This window comes from Bradysia coprophila (genome assembly GCF_014529535.1).
Source record: "Bradysia coprophila strain Holo2 chromosome IV unlocalized genomic scaffold, BU_Bcop_v1 contig_84, whole genome shotgun sequence".
Lineage (NCBI taxonomy): Eukaryota > Metazoa > Arthropoda > Insecta > Diptera > Sciaridae > Bradysia > Bradysia coprophila.
Window position 1 is genome coordinate 6,212,779 of NW_023503376.1, and position 17,907 is coordinate 6,230,685.

General features: G+C 34.8%; 1 protein-coding gene across 1 annotated transcript; it reads left to right on the plus strand.

Annotated features, from left to right (window-relative positions):
- The first annotated feature begins 973 nt into the window (after positions 1-973).
- LOC119072963 (toll-like receptor Tollo) lies at positions 974-6,075 on the plus strand. The gene has a single exon (XM_037178283.1). It carries the CDS (start codon positions 1,268-1,270, stop codon positions 5,243-5,245), a length of 3,978 nt encoding a protein of 1,325 aa, XP_037034178.1. The 5' UTR covers positions 974-1,267; the 3' UTR covers positions 5,246-6,075.
- The last annotated feature ends 11,832 nt before the right edge of the window (positions 6,076-17,907 follow it).

Consider the following 17,907-nt stretch of genomic DNA (forward strand, 5'->3'; position numbering starts at 1 on the left):
TCTATCTCCAAATATTGTGGGAGGGCATCTTGAAAAATAAAAAAAATAAGAAATCGTCGGACCCAGACATTTATCAAAATTTCAGACGTTAGAAGAATTGAAGAGGCGCAACATAATAAGCAATTCTTCTTTCTTCAACAAACAACGTCCGAATCGTATTGTATATCTCACCACTAAATGACTGCTAAATACCATCTCAGTTCGTGAGTTTGATTTTAATGTTGACATAATGTTGGCATATAGATATCTACAAGACCCATCCAAAACAACCTATATCCATTGATATACCCATTAAAAATCGGTTAATTGACGAGAGAAAAAAAACTTAAAAGAAAACCAATAAACAAAAGAATCGTCCGAAATCCATTCATAAACAATCACTAAACACATCTAACAAGCGAGCTAACAAGTATGGCATTAATTATAATTTGTCATGATACCGAGCTTGATACACTTTTCCTCTTGCAAATTACCACATAATAAATATGCCGTCGCGGTTTTCGTCCAACACAATAACAGATAATCTGAATAAACAATTAAAATCAAAACACATGGCCGGCAAACATGTTCTGCATCTGCTGAACTAAAGGCACTAAAGGCGGAGTTATCTTGCCAGAGAGATCCCCTTCATACAATGAATTATTATTTTAGAACAGCCGAGCGGACCAAAAAATTTACTCTGCTGCGAAAAGGCGCAAATGTGTACCAAAGAGAAAATGCATTTCCAAATTGTTTGAGTATGTTTATCAGTTGAATCTGCCGGTACAAAACCAGTTTCTGAATGAATGACTCTCTCTGTGTACAAACCATTCAGAGAATTTGTGTACTCATTCAGCCAGCTCGCTCTCATCGTATTTTTAGTACCATTCATGTACGGCTCTTTTCAACTATTATTTTCTCTCTGTTGAAAAATTTGCTTCTGCTGCACGAATGGCATTATACTCGGCTGCTTATTCATTTTAAAATTAGTCTTTCTATAGCTACGGAACGGTTAACGCGTGAAAAGAAACTGCGCTCGTAGTATATCAAAAGTTAGAAAAATTTTAGTTTGAAAAACCAATCTTTTGTTTTTCGTTTCTGAGCTCATTTTAGTTTGTAGTCGAAAATACAACAAAAAAAAACTCAATTCATGAGTTATGTGTGCTTCTCATAAAACGGACTGAAGGAAATTAACGTTTTTTTACACTTATGTGAAATGTAACCATAAAAACGGACATTTGTTTCGTTAAATTTTTAAGTTTTAAATTTTCAAATAAATTGCTGAACAATGGCTATCGGAAAAATAGTGATTGTGATAAGTTTATGCTTTGCCTTAATTTCGGCCAGATCAAGTTTATCGTCACGTAACGATGCAACGCCGAAAGGTTGTAAATGGCAACGTGTTCTGATTGATTCGATGGACGGTATAGAGAATTCAATTAAGCATACACTGTCGTGTAAATTACGGACTATTAGCGGTGTAGATAGTTTGTTGGGTAATTTGAGTGTGTACCAAACGGATCGGATATCATCGCTTAAGTTGGAATGCAGTGATGTGTTATTTTTCGAAAGTTCGTTGGAAGGTGGCCAGCAGGCGGGTTCTTTTTTCAGAACGTTAAGAAATTTACAAGAACTCAATATCGAATATTGTAAAATAAGATACGTGCCATCGATGGCATTACGTGGATTAAGGGATCTGAGAACATTATCGCTACGAACACATAACACAGATTGGAGTGCGATGAATTTGGAATTGCATCCGGAAAGCTTTCGTGGATTAACCGAGTTAAGGCAATTGGACTTAGCCGACAATAACATTTGGAGTCTTCCAACCGACGTTTTTTGTCCGCTGTTTTCGTTGAAAGAACTGAATTTAACCAGAAATCGTTTAACCGATGTCGGACAGCTCGGTTTTTCCGATTGGGGTAGTGGACCGAATGTTCCCGGAAAGGCGTGCAACACCGGGCTGGAGCAGCTTGATTTGTCTTACAATCATATCGCCAATTTCCCGAACAGTGGCTTCTCAGCACTGAAAACGCTGACAATGCTCAACTTACAGGAAAATCTACTCACGTCTCTTGCGGATAAAGCATTCGCCGGACTGCAATCACTGAAAATGTTGAATATTTCAAGCAATCGATTGATTGCTATGCCACCCGAATTGTTTCAATCAACTCGTGCCTTAACTCAACTCTGTTTGCATAACAATACGCTGGCGGTGCTGGCTCCAGGTTTACTCGAAGGTCTCGACAGACTGGAAGTGTTGGATTTATCTCAGAACGAACTGACATCGACATGGATTAATCGTGATACATTCGCCGGGCTCGTACGGTTGGTTGTTTTAAATCTCGGTTTCAATGGACTGAGCAAAATCGATCAGTTCGTGTTTCACGGTCTGTACAGTCTACAAATATTGAATTTGGAACATAATGTCATCGAAACAATTGCAGACAATGCATTCAAAGATTTGAAGAACTTGCATGCTTTGACATTGTCGCACAATAAATTGAAAAGCATTGAAGCGCATTATTTGTCTGACTTGAGTGTGCTGAACCAATTGTTCTTTGAATCAAACGAAATTGCTAAAGTCGATACTCGTGCGTTCGATAATTTAACCGATCTAAACGACTTAAGTTTGAACGACAACTTATTGAGTGACATTCCCGAAGGACTACGCAAACTACGTTCGTTAAAATCATTGGATCTGGGCAAAAATAAAATCCATTCCATCCGGAACGATTCATTTGTTGGATTAGAAGAATTGTTGGGCCTACGTTTGGTCGATAATTTACTGACAAACATATCCCGGGACACATTTAAAACACTCGCAACCATACACGTTTTGAATTTGGCATCGAATCAAATAAAACACATCGATCAATCAGCGTTCAGCTCGAATCCAACTCTGCGGGCAATTCGATTAGACAACAATGAACTCGAAGATATTTCAGGGGTCTTTACCTCTCTACCTGCATTGGTTTGGTTAAATGTTTCGGACAATAAATTACGGTGGTTCGACTACAGCCATCTACCTGCATCGCTCGAGTGGTTGGACATGCACAAAAATAACATCACCGAACTGGGAAATTATTTTGATGTGAGAAATAATCTTCAAATGAAAATGTTGGACGTATCATACAATAGTTTGAGTCGACTCGATGAGGCAAGCATACCAGACAGTCTCGAAACGCTGTTCGCCAACAACAATAACATTGGTGAAGTTGCACCGGGTACATTCCTGAAGAAGAAGAATATCGAAAAAGTCGTTCTCTACGGCAATTTCATCAAGAAAATGGACATATCGGCGTTCGCACTGACACCAGTTCCCGAATCGCGAGAAATGCCAGCATTTTACCTAGGCGATAATCCTATCCATTGCGATTGTCATATGGAATGGTTGCAACGGATCAACGAATTGAGCCATTTACGACAACATCCACGAGTCTTGGATTTGGATTTGGTAATGTGTACGATGGAACACGAGCGAGTAGAAGTCGTTCGACCGTTAATGGACCTGAAATCGCAGGACTTCCTTTGCAAATACGAAAGTCACTGTTTTGCACTGTGTCATTGTTGTGATTATGATGCGTGTGACTGCAAAATGACCTGTCCAGATCGATGCAGTTGCTATCACGATCATACATGGAACACAAATGTGGTGGATTGTGGAAACGCCGAATACACCAAAGTTCCGGAAAGAATTCCCATGGATGCAACAGCCATTTATTTGGATGGAAACAATTTGGGTGATCTTGCCAGTCACATGTTCATCGGGAAAAAGAAATTGGAGTTGCTGTTTTTGAACAACAGCAAAGTGACCAGTTTGCATAATCGTACGTTCAACGGTGTGCCCAGTTTAAAAGTGTTGCATATTGAAGAAAATCATTTAGCCGAATTGCGGGGCTACGAATTCGATCAATTGACGAACTTGAGTGAACTGTATCTCGATCGCAATGACATTTCGTTTATCGGTGATCGGACGTTCGATCAGTTGAAAGGACTTGAAGTGTTGACGTTGAGTGATAATAAAATCGTAAATTTTGTGCCATGGAAACAATTGTCGGCCGCATCCGAATCGGGAACATTATCACGTGTAACATTGCGCGGCACCAAGTGGAAGTGTAATTGTGAATCGGTAGCACGGCTACAAGAATGGATTAAAGACATTAGCGGTGAGTTTGATATAAATCAAATGATATGTATGGACGACCGGATAGTCGGCGAGGTAATTAAGATATGTGGCGATATGAACAAGGACAGCTCCTACGCCACACCAACTGTGCAACGTAATGTATTGATGGGTAATACTCTCATTGGTGGAGGATATGTTCCGCTCTTGGCTGCTATTCTAGTTGCAATTATTGGAACAGCATTGTTAGTTGCGCTTGCGTGTATCTTTCGACAAGATGTACGTTTGTGGGCACACGCAAAGTACGGAGTACGATTGTTCAAAGATCCGACAATAATCGCCGACAGCGAACAGAATGAAAAACTTTACGATGCCTACATTTTGTACAGTGTCCGGGACTCGGATTTCTCAGCTCAAATCATTGCCACAGAACTGAATCGTACCGGCTACAATTTATGCCTTCACCACAGGGACATTCATTCAACCACCTACTTCAACGACTCATTACAAAGTGCCACAGACGCTTCAAAGAAATTGATTCTGATCGTGTCGATGAACTTCTTACAATTCGAATGGTCACAGCCACAATTCCGACACGCCCTGCAAACGGTGATCGAAAACATTCGACCGGCACACCGGAGTCACAAAATCGTGCTAATACTCACAGCACCCATCGAAATCATCAACGTCGATCCAGTCATGCAAATACTAATTCAAACCTGTCCCACGATATGTTGGGGCGAGAAACGTTTCTGGGACAAACTGCGATACGCTCTGCCCGATCTATCACAGAATCGAGTTGTGAAGAAACTGGGCAATGTGTCGCGAAGTCCGAATCTGCGATATACACCAGCACCAACGACACTGGATTCATGGTGTAAAAATCATCCCGGCGCGGCGATACCAGTCATAATCGATCAGCAACAACAACACCATCATCAACCGCAGCACATTCCCTCACAGAGCACTAGTCATACCGAAGACGGATCATCATCGTGTGCATCGTCTCAACACTACGAAGCAGCACCAATCCAAAATTACGTGTGTCGATCGACGGCCTCATCGCTGGGGCATGTGTATTCGACGATACCGGAAACACCACAAATGGGACGCAATGAACGAGCTTACTTTGTGTAGTAGAATTTTGCGTTTGTCTTTTTCGTTGTAATTTTGGTTTTGATTTTGTAAAAATTTAAACAACAAAATCCGTGTCATTAATTGCCAATTGCCAGTGTACTTATTAAAAAGAAAAGATACAAAAAATGACGAAGCCTAAAAAGCCTATTTTATTATGCAAAAATGAGTTGAATATGATAAAAGAAAATTAAAATTAATTGTGCGTCCAAAGAGCAATTTGAAAATATGGTTGAGCTCGCAAAAATATGTTTAATTGAATATTGATATACAAATTGATGGATATTTTTCTTAAACAAACACGTGATATTAGTTTTGTAATGGTTAAGTGTAAGTGTAAAACTCGAAAGGATAAAATAAAAAAATTTAAAAAAAAATCGTAAAATTGGCAATTATTTTTTACAAGAAAAGACGTTTTTTTTTGGTTACCTAAACCTATGTTGTGTGCGGTGTTCATTTCGATAAAATGAGATTTTATAGATAATATAGGAAAAGGAAGGAAAAAGATTGATTGTAATTCAATGCTTCAATAGTTCTCATGTTTTTGATATAATATACACACAGGTAATGTTTACTCAAACGTTTCTTTTCACCAACTTTTTTTTGTATTTTATTTTTAAATTTAATTATTCATACTACACACAGCCAACTCGAGAAACACAATAGACCTGCCACATATATATTAGATCTCTCGTACGTAATTTGTTGTTGTTGATTTTTTTCTTCTCTCTTTTGTCGTCACCCAAACATTTTATTAAAGTGAAAATATAATTTCCATTTCCTAAAACGAACCAGCAAAAAAACCAGTCAAGTTCTGCTCCAATTTGCCAACCCGAAAAAATAAGCAATGATGAGGTGTTCATTTCTGATCATTTCTGATCATTTCTGATCATTTCTGATCATTTCTGATCAAACGGTAGATACTCTTCTTCTATGGAATAGACGTTGTGGGTATGGAAATGTATTACTTTGGTGTAAGATACACACAGAAAAAAAGTAATAATAATGAAGCAAATATAACACACAGAAGAAATAATAATAATAAAAAAAATTTCAAACAATTATAATCTGACAGCATGCCGTCTTTGAACTCGATACAATATTCATTGTTCGGTACCCACTGCTGGTTAAATCTCTTCTTAAAACTTTTTTTTAATTCGAATTTAAATCAGAAAATGACAAGCGTTTTTCTTTTCATTTCTTTTTTTTCGTCTGATCTCTACTACTTTTGATGGGATGTGATTTTTTTTTTGTTCCAGTCTTCATACAACAATATAACACCTAACACCAGGTCATGTACTCTGATAAAAAGTACTTGTGGTAGATAAAAGAAGAACACAGTCGTCATTTTACGGAGGCTGAACGAGTGAGATTCAGTTAATTCAGTTACGTAATGATTGAGAATTTTTCGATTGGATTCAATTTAACGAGTCAATTTTTGGAGAGAAGGTTGGGTCGGTAGGATTTGGTGATTTTTATAACTTTCACTGACGATAGAGTTTTAGAGTATTTTCAGAATTTTTTTTCGGATTTTCAAGATCAAAATCTTTTACTTCATTAACTTAAACAATCCGTTTATCTATTAGACAACCGATATGAACCAGAGTTCATCACTTATATTTTTGTCGTAACTGTCGATTACAACTGGAATACTGAAGGGCCTTCAGTGAAGGCAAAGTTTAACTTCTTATCGATCAAATAGCTGATCTTGAATCTCGTCTTGAATTTAGTACAGTTGCTAATCGATGTTCTCTAAAACCCTGGTGGTCTAAGGCTCGGAACGGGTCGGGTTCGGTCAGACCGGAACCCGAACCTGATCTTGACCCGAACCGGAACTTGACCCGAACCTAAATTTTCGATTTCGGGTTCCAACCGAACCCGACCCGAACCCGAAGTTATTCAACCCGTACTTGACCCGAACCCGAATTTCCATTTCGGGTTTGACCCGAACCTGACCTGAACCCGAGATCTTCAAATAAATCAGGTCCGGTTCGGGTTAACCCGAAATTTTTGGCATTTTTTAGTGTAAAATTTTCGGGTCACCCGAACCGGACCTGATCTATTTGAAAATTTCGGGTTCAGATCAGGTTCGGGTCAAACCCGAAATGGAAATTCGGGTTCGGGTCAAGTACGGGTTGAATAACTTCGGGTTCGGGTCGGGTTCGGTTTGAACCCGAAATCGAAAATTCTGGTTCGGGCCAAGTTCGGGTTGAACCCGAAGTCTTAGTTCCGGTTCGGGTCTAAGACCGGTTCGGGTCATAACCTGAACTGATCAGGTCAACCCGAACCCGTTCCGAGCCTTATGGTGGTCCCACAATTGATCTTGTTACAACAACTAATCCAAGTACACCTTCTAATCAGCAAGCTCTTAAACCTCTATTGCTCCTACAACCGATCGTGTTACAACAACTAATCCAATATAGATGCTAATTCAACGTTCAAACAAATAATTTTCAAAACCGAATTCATTTCAATGCTTTTCAAAACCAAATGACTTCAATGCAACCTGTACACCACAACTACTCAAGTACTGCAAATCCACGTTACACCATTCGAATACGTATACAAGTTCAGGAAGAATTTTCTTTCCAATTCTTTTCTTTTTTGCAATTCGTAGTTACGTTTCTTTCATGTCAAGCCGTCTTCCTCGTTTTCAGTTGAATATAAATTTCAAAGTGTTACAAATAATAAGGAATGGTAATAGAAGACCGTTGTTGATTTGATTAATTTTTTTTTTTGCTCCGAAGAAGAAGAAGAAGAGTATGAGATGAGAAGAAGAACAAAAAAATGCCTCATCGGAATCCACAGAATGGGCAATAAGATTTCTTCTCGATGCGATGGTTTTAAAATGTAACTTATATTATATTCAACCCGCATAGAAAAACATTTTTTATTTCTTTAAATTCAATAGCGTTACCAGTGTAGAGAGAAGTCGAGAGACGAAGGAAAGGCGCACAGAAAAAAAAACTTTATTAACCGGATTGTTGTAAAGTGTGTATAGATAGATATAAATTCTATTTTATTCCATTCATATCATTCGTGTTTGAAGCTCAACTTTACGTTTCTCGTGTACGTATATTTATAGACGTACATAACATATATCTCTCTACGATTACTACAAACATTTTTTTTTGCTTTCTTACTTCTACTCTATTCTATTTCCAAAGAAACCTCCACGAAACATGATCTTATGATTAATATTTTATTTTTATGTAATACTCATGTTAGTTTTTCAAAGGCATTGTTACCTTATTTTTGATACGGATCAACAACATACAACATAAAAAATGAAAATAATAAAAAAAAAGAAAAAATTGTACATTAGAAACCTTGATGTATATTCACTATATTGGTTACACCGAGCAAATGATATATCATTGAGAATGTTTTATACAAATACAAAATCGAGTATTTGAAACACTTTCGAAATGTATTTAATTCCAATTGTTATTATAGCAAATTCATGCTGTATATCTAGACCTGAGGTATACCTATATGACTGAGTGGTAGAATTTATATCGATGGATAGATAGATAGAAAGACGAAACGAAAAAATAAATCAGATCGATATATAACTCTTTACAACAATTATATTTTGTCTGTTTGGATTTATATATAGAAGTACGGATTGGTATGTATACTGTACATTCGTTGGAAGGTTCATCAAACATCATAAACCAATAATAATGATAATGACGTTTTTTTCCTCTCTTTATTATGATTATTTCTGATAGAAAAATAGAAGCACGGTTTTATTGTTATTGAGGTTGCCTTCTGTGGTTTTTGGCTTCACAACGTTCAATATTATTATTTTTCTAAATAAATTATTTCTTTTTTCTTCCATTTTCAATCAATATTATCCGAGCATAAATCAAATTTTAAAAATAACTCTTTTTTTTCTCTCTTCCTTCCATTTGTTATTATCGTTAACCCCAACGATTTATCATCAATCGGAATGGGTTTTTATCCATTAATAAACCATCTCGTTGTTTCGAGCAACAGAGGAAGAACTATATTTTCAATTGATTATTACCGTGTGGTTCAAAAGATCAAAAACTCGGTAACGTTGTGTTGGAAATAAGAAAAGAAAACACGAGCATCTTTCACAGTATACCACTGTCAGACAGTCTTGCATCACAACTATCGTACGAAAATTTTTTGTTTTACTATGGCAATCATTATGAAAGACCAATGACTCCACTAACAGTCGATTATTCGATTGAACACCAATCACAATGTTAATGAAAATCCATTTTTAATTACCTTAATAACATGCTTCCATTTGATGTATAGATTGATAGAGAAGAGAAAGAGAGAGAGAGAGAGAGAGAAAACAAATTCATATTTCACAGTCGTAATCGAATCAAAATGTTAAACTCGGTAATTAGTCCAGCTGGAAACAAACGAAACAGAAAAAAAAAACTTGAAAGAAAATATTTCCGTCCGCATCAAAACTGTTGATTAAGTGTTTTAAATGATGAGAAATTTATCTAATCCGTTAACCATAAGGGGTCTAGAAAAATTACCCTTTTATGGGCTGGTTCTGGTTTATTATTATCAAAGAAACATTTTATTACGCGGCGATAAGGAAAATATCTTCGCCTTTTCGTCGAACATTCGTTTAACATTCCACCGTCCATATATTATCGTATACATCGGTGTGATGCCAATGGCATTAATTATGTCGACAAAAAATATGAATGATAAAAAAGTGAATACGATTTCCCCAAACAACATCTTTTTACCTCGATATTATATTCACCATTTTGCTATATATCAAACATAAAACATTTCCATAATCGAAAATTAAAATTCCTTAGCCTACATTTGTGTATACGGTGCTTAGGTTTTCGGTTACAAATATTTATGTGTTTTACTCTTCACATGATCAGTTTTTTCCTTCGGTCTTCGTCTTCTCAAAATTTATATATTTATACAAAAATATCATAACATCTGACGGTTGATTTACAAGTTGTTATGATATTATTATTAACCCACTTGATTTGTTGTAAATTGTTGATGTTATATTGGAATGAAAAGGTGAACTGAGAGAAAGAGAGAACGCAATTCCGTTTTGAATGTAACATAAAATTGCAACAGATTGTTGTTGTTTTTGTTTGTTACCTTAACCGTCCTCGGATCGATCTACTTGAGGTTATATTATAAAGCATTGTTTCGTAGCCTTAAGGTACAATTTAGTTGAAAACGATTTTTGTTTTGTTTTATTTTGCTCATTCTCTCTTATATTCATCCAAACTTCTCGGTCGAGAAAAAACGAACCTAATCTTCCCACCAGCACATAATTAAAAACATTACAATTACATCTCGACTTGTTGAAAATGAATTTAAAAAATAAATAAATAATAAAACAATGTCCATATACACCCACTAAAAAAAATAATTTGTGCTGTGTATAACCGAGGCATCTTCAATGGCTTCACCACAATACGTATTTAGCAGCACTAAATGTATAAATTCAGTTTCGAGATTGCATAAATCTGTTAACGCCAAAAGAAATACCTAAATTGATCTTTATCACATCGCAAAACATATTTTAAACGTAATGTAATAAGATAGCGAAACTAAATATTTACTCGGCTTTATGTATGTGCTATACATATCTCGACGAAAGAGTTTTTAAACGATAAACACAACAGAATGGAGAGAAAAATGAGGAATAAAAAAAAGAACTTATTGACCGTAATGCTGCTAAATAAATCTAGCTTCTTCACTCTAAGTTCTACTCCACTTTTATAAAATTTATAAATGTAACGAAAGCTGCTGAAGAAAGAAAAAAATCATCGCCTTTTAATATCATAAATAAAAGCATGCCCCGGCTCTAACTGCCGACGGATAAACGATTTTATCTTGCATGTGTAAACTAATATCAAGTAATAATATATATAATCAATTTGATAACGAACAACAAGTGGTTAATATATAAATTGAACTCTGTCAAGTTCAGTATATGTTTTCTTATTGTAACATCTCTCTGTGTTTGTTGAGTAACTATATGGTAATATATTATAACACAAAACCAGAGAACCACCATACACATATGGGGGATTTGAGATTATTTTTTTTGGTTTTGCTTCTTCTGTGAAAACAATATCTCTTCCTACTTTACCTTTATAACAAGACGAAGACGAGGTAAAATATAGGTGTATATCGAAAAGGTATATATTGGAAGGTTTAAAAACATTGTTAAATGGCTAGGATGGTGGTATATCTATATCTCGTCTATACATGTAATTTTTGTGATGTTGGTTTTTATATCGAAGACGAAGAAGAAGTTGAAAAAAAAAAATATTCTTGTTCAACTCATGCTGGTTTAACTATGTGCTCAACGAAAATATTTTATAATGCCTAACCTCTAGTTAAATTTTCTTGTTTTTATGCTTTTGTGTTTCGGTTTTTTGTATATTATACACACTGGTTAATACCTGACTGGTATACCTTCTTCCAATCTCGCTCTCGCTCTCCGGTTAGCTTTTATTAAAATACGATGGATACACATTCGTGGCTGGATTTTTCGACGAAGAACAGCAACAACCTTATAGCAAACAAAAACATAGCGAATGCATAATAAATTAAATGTTCACTCAACTTGAGTGTGTTGTGTGGCTGTTATGTATATTACAAGCATCCAATATTCCTACCGATATATGTAGATATATGTACACACAGAAAATTTTTGTTTGTACATTTTATATTCTACTGTGTACCACGAACCGAACCGTGTATCAATTTTTTAGTTTTGTTGTTGTTGTTGTTGTTGTTGGGTTTTGTTTCGTTCAAATATTCATTTCGTCGTCGTTATTATTTATTCTCAATATTATCTTTAAATGAACAAAATGAAGAAGAAGACGAAAAACAAAAAAATCCATGCAGATTAGTTGTAGGTAACTGGTTGTACGCTGCCATATCACGCGGATGGTAAAAACGAAGAGAGCTCTTTTTTTCCGTCTTCCATTTCGTTTTACTTTAATTGCTGCCTATTACTATTGACAGGTTATAACGAGCTGTTAAATTATCCGAATAAATGCTTTTATGAATTAGATTGCGTTAGTGTAGCCGTTTTTTCGTATTATGTATTTGGTGTGGCTTTTTTTTGGATATGTTGTTCGACGTTACACACGGAACACATTATTATGCGTGTATGTAGAATGGGCACATTATGTTGATTCCATGCATTAATTTCAAATTTAATCCATGCTCGTGAAGCGATAATTTAAGACATATCGAGACAAATATGTGTTCAAATGGGAAGATCATCGCGGTATTTCAGACGTGTTGTGACAAATATGGGAAGATCGGCAAGGTAGATTTGAACGTTAATGTTTGGCCAATAGATTATATGAAAGAGCTGTTGAAGAGCTAAATGAAATACTGACTGAATCTTTTATCGATATCACTTGAACGAAACGTATGAAGTGCTGTGTGAACGACGGAATACCCATCACATTATCGATGCCATTTTTCTCACACATTACCCTTAATCTACCCTTTGACTACAGCGTACAGCTATCACAAAAAAGATAAATTTACGCTGCAATTGCGCTACAGAGTAAAGTACCGTAAGAAAAATTTAAAAAAAAAGATTTTCCGAAGCCGCATCTGAGCTTTTCATACAAAGCCGATCGATCGTCGTTGAATTTATCTTTTTTGGGATATCTGTACCAGTCCAACATTTCATTAATTTGAGAACAACTAATTTGTTTTCCATTCAAATTGCTTATTTTATCGGGTCCGCCTGCATTTCAAATAATTTTTCGAATCGACAAATTGATTCGGTAGTTAGGTTTGAACTTGACGAGAGCTGATTAATTTCTTGATATTTAGAGAGAGACAATTATGGAACTTCGTTTTCTTGTAGATTGATTGAAAAGATAACCGAAAGTACTACTTAAAAAATCATCACATGCCGAAATGAAAAACGTTTTTGTACACAATTTCGGTTATACCCCTGAGTAGTTAAAAATCATTTATTATGTGGAAGGTAAAAGGAAAAAAAAATGTTTTTTTTTAATAAAATCTACACACAGAATGACGTGGGTTACTTACCAAAATGAACGAAGACGGAATAAAAAAAAATCAAAAAATGTTTTTATATCCATCCAGACATAACATAACTAATTATTAAATTTTCTCTTTTTATAAATTATATTCTGTTTTCAAATAATTTCATGTTTGGGGATATATATGAGAGAAGTTTAAAAAAAAAACGATATCGACAACAACAACAAACTCAAAATTTCATTTTAAGTGCGATAACCAGAGAAATATTTAATCACTATAATTACTATGGCAGTTAAATCGTCAGACGTCAGACTTTAACAAATTTTACAGATCAATAATCACAGAACAAATTGAAAGTAAAGGAAAAAAAATCAAATTTTTTCGTCTGTTTATTTATTCTAACAGTCATAATGTGTTTCGTTTTTCCATCAAAGCTCTCAAATGTGTATGAGCTGTGGACGGTTACTTGATTATACGGTTTTTTCTTCATTGCATCATTTAAAGAAGAAGATTTTTTTTTGGTTCGGCTATTTAATTCCTTATCCACCTTTCCGAAGTCAATCAAGTAATCGTTAAAGTGTAGTTTTGAATTTATGAAAAATAGTAATTAAAAATGGATTTAACAATAATCAGACAGAGAATGTGGATATAAAAATATAATTTACCTGAGACGAGGAGTTTTTTTTTATTTATTTATTCCGATGATATTTATAAATATACGAAAATGATTTCGTTGAAAGAAAATTTATATTTAACCAGACAACCCAGCATAAAACATCAACACACGACAAAGAGTTTTAAATTATAAACTTCGGATTATAACATTGAGGGATTTTTTTTTGTGAACAAAATTTCATTCCGAACTAACGATTCGATCATTTAATTTATTAATAATAAATATATTTGGAAATGTACACGAAAAAAAAAACTGAAAAATAAAAATCGACACACAGACAGTGAGAGAGAAAAACAATTTTTTTTTCAATAAACCTAATTATTACCTAATAAAAATTTATTATTAACGAAAAATACGCTTACTATAATAATAATATAACTTAAATACTGTGTCAATAATAATTTTGATAATAAATTAAACAGACCATTTAGCTATATAAATATTATACGAGATATAAGAGAATGAGTAAAAGTATAAAGAAAAAAAAAATTATAAGAAACATAACTCAACAAGAACAACAACAACAACAACAAAAAAATCAACACAAACCTATAACATTACCTTGAGAAGAATGAGAGCATTAAAAAAATAAAATAGATTTTCAAAAAGTAAATATTATAGGAAAGGTTTACACACACTCGATATAATATACCCAACATGTTGTTGTGTCTTTTCACATATATAAATATAACTTTTAATTGGTTTTTTTTTTCTTCTAAATAATTTTTATTTTTTTTATTTTTCCTTTCCACCAAAGTGTTTGATGTACCGACCGATTATAGGCACAAAGCATGGCGTCCAACGGACTAAAACTCATTGAATTGTGTGAAATATTTGACATAGTTCTGGTGTTTTTTTTTTCTCTTCTGTTCTGTGTTTGTTTTAAAAATCTTTTTTTTTTTTGCTTTTATTTTGAATTGTTTCTGTAAATCAGATGAATTTACGATAATTCAATGAAAGTGAAATTCACAAATCTAGATGGATGGTCGATTTTTGTGTGTGTGTAAAACCGAGTCTTTTACAGAATGAATAAAAAAAAAGAAGAAAAAAAAGAAATAAAAATAAATATTTATATTCAAACTCTATATTGCTGACAGAGAAATGTTACGAATATTTTTTTTTTGTTTGGTTTGTTTGTTCGTTGGTTATTTAGCAATGTGTAATAAAGAACTGAGAAAAGCATTATACCTACTTATGTATTATATTAAATTAATTAAAATTTAAACTTAAGGTTTCATTACGAATGTACTTGTAAATAGATTTTTTTTTATATTTTATTTAAATTATCGAAAACTTTAAATAAACAAAAAATAAAACTCAAAAAATCAATTTGAATTCTCTTTTATGTTTTGTTGTTTACACAAAAACGCAAAAGTTTTTTTGTTGAATGAACGCAACACGTAACATAATATCCACTTAAGTACACACTCATATACCCAAAAGGTAAGTTCTTTACTCACACCTTCTGATCAGAATCAGTTCAAACACAAAAAAAAACCTGAAAATTTCAACTTTGTCCAACTTTAAATAGATGTGTTCGATGCAGGACCATTGAGTTTAGTGTTTGTCTCCCAGGTTACTTATTTACTTCGACATGGTAATATTGTAGCCGTTTTCAATCGGAAATAATTAAGATGATCCATAATATAAAGAACTAGACTGTTGTGTTAAGACAAACCACCGTATCGCAATTGTGTCTTCGCTTTTAAAGAGTTTTCGATAGCTTTAAGCTTCTCTTGTATTTCACTTTTCCTGTGGAATCCAAAAACAGCTTAAAGCTTTCGAAAGCTCTGCAAAGCACACAAACAATGCTACACGTTTAGCTTAACCTTAACACGACAGAAAAGTGGTTTGTAACTAATTACACGACTAATCGAGTACGTTATTATTCGGCACTACTTTAAAGACAAGTCCTACGGAGAGTTGCGTTACCGGATGGCACAGTATTGGAGTATCTGGAGGCCAATCTGTATTCGTCTGACGAGTCTCATATTGCACACGTTTCCATTGCGTCCAAGTTCGTCCAAGTTAATACGTAGATAGAGCGAGTTCCGCGAACTGAAATGACACCGATTGAAACAATTCCATCGATAAGCAAAGTGTATTGAAAGAAGTCAGTGTCCACGTCCAGTGGGCACACGTACACTGTGAAAGTGACCGGTAAGACTAATAACAACGATAGGATTAATTGAAAGGATATGAGATATGACTATGGTTGGGATATTGAAATATCCTGCGCGCCGAATATTATTTCGTAAGATTCTAATAAGTGGGATGGCATTGGGTGGCAACAATATTTTTCAATAATTTCTATAAAAAAATTATATTTTTTTTTTCAACTTCATCATTTCATTTATTTTAGTTTCAAAGTGATTACAAATACAAAAACATCTGCGTAGCTCTAGTGTGACGAAGTCAATTCGAAAGAGCTCCTTCTTTTTATTGAAATATGAAACTCAAAATCGCACACGGTCTATTGCACTGAAGGCAATTCGTATATTAAAATCTGAGTTCACATGAACTGCACTTTCTTCTGAAACGTTTTGTTATGCAAAACCAACCTTAAACATAGGTCACCATGCATCTAATCACACTACCCTGTTCGTTTTCTAACGAAATTCGAATAACGAGCGAAAATTGTTACTTTTTTCCAAGTTTCTACAATTACTTCGATGCCCCTTTGGATATACTCCACTGCAAATTTCATAGCACGTCGAAAATTACGCTGTAAAATTGAAAATTTGTTGTCGAAGATTTGATTAAATTTCTTCCATGCAATTTCGCAAACAAAAACAATTACACTTGCCGTCCAACCACACCAAACAAACGTTGGCACAACAGATTCTATTCTCGATTCAGGTCTTATTAGATGATGACGATTCATTTCCCACATACTGGCAACGGCTTCTATAATATCGTCTTTATACCACTTTTGCATCAATCCTGCGCTATTCAACTGGTGTGCTATGTCATTTACGGGCTCAGTGAAAGGAAAATCATCAGTGACACCAACTGACATCCACCGCTTATAGATAATCTGTTTCATCCAATGGTACACTTTTACGTTCAACCGTTTCTGGATTTCTAGATATAATTGTGCGTCTTCGGTGCCAGTAAAAAAAGCCGTTGAACCGTTCCATTTATCAAATGCCCACGATACATAATCAATGCCCGGTGCAAACACTTTACTACTCCATCCACCATAATTCGTTATGTTTTCCAAAAGTTCAACATACGGATCTTTGGGTTCACCTTCTTCGCGTACTAAAATCGGGATTGAGGACGTGTACAAATCCTTAAGTGAGCTGATTTGAGGCTGGTAAATTGGTAACGTAAGGTAACTTTGGAATAGCGAAAAAATGCCGTTCATGACGATCAGACCAGTAAATGTCAAGGGTACAATAATAAAGGCCTCTCCTCGGTGAAGACTTCGATATCTGATGCCGCCGTTATCGTTCATCAAGAGATTTATGACGTCAGCCATACTTTGAAAAGGAAAAATTTTCTTTTTTTTCAAATGGCTGAAAAGTATCAGTAGAGGAGCTGACACCGCAAACACGATTAATAAATAAAAGAAGAGATGCGCCCAAGTGCCATTTTGCAAATACACCATAAAATCAGAATACGGGGTGGCATGAGGAACTATTATACCATAATCTGACTGTCGAAAGGGATACACTATTCCTCTCAATTCATAAAATTCGTCATTTATAGCAATTTCGTAGGTAGACACATCTGCGTAAATTACTTCGTCTGTCTCGTCAGCCCCTTCGTCAATTACTGATGCATTAAACACATAAATTACCGCTTCCCATAAATTGCCAATGGGACCTCCCAATCCAACTGGAATCTTTCCAAATCCGGTCCTCCGGTAGTTTGGAATTTTATCGAAAAAATAGTCCCGAAGTGACACACATCCTGTCACATTAATCAAGTGAAAGGTTCCGAAGGGATCGTACTTGAAAACGTT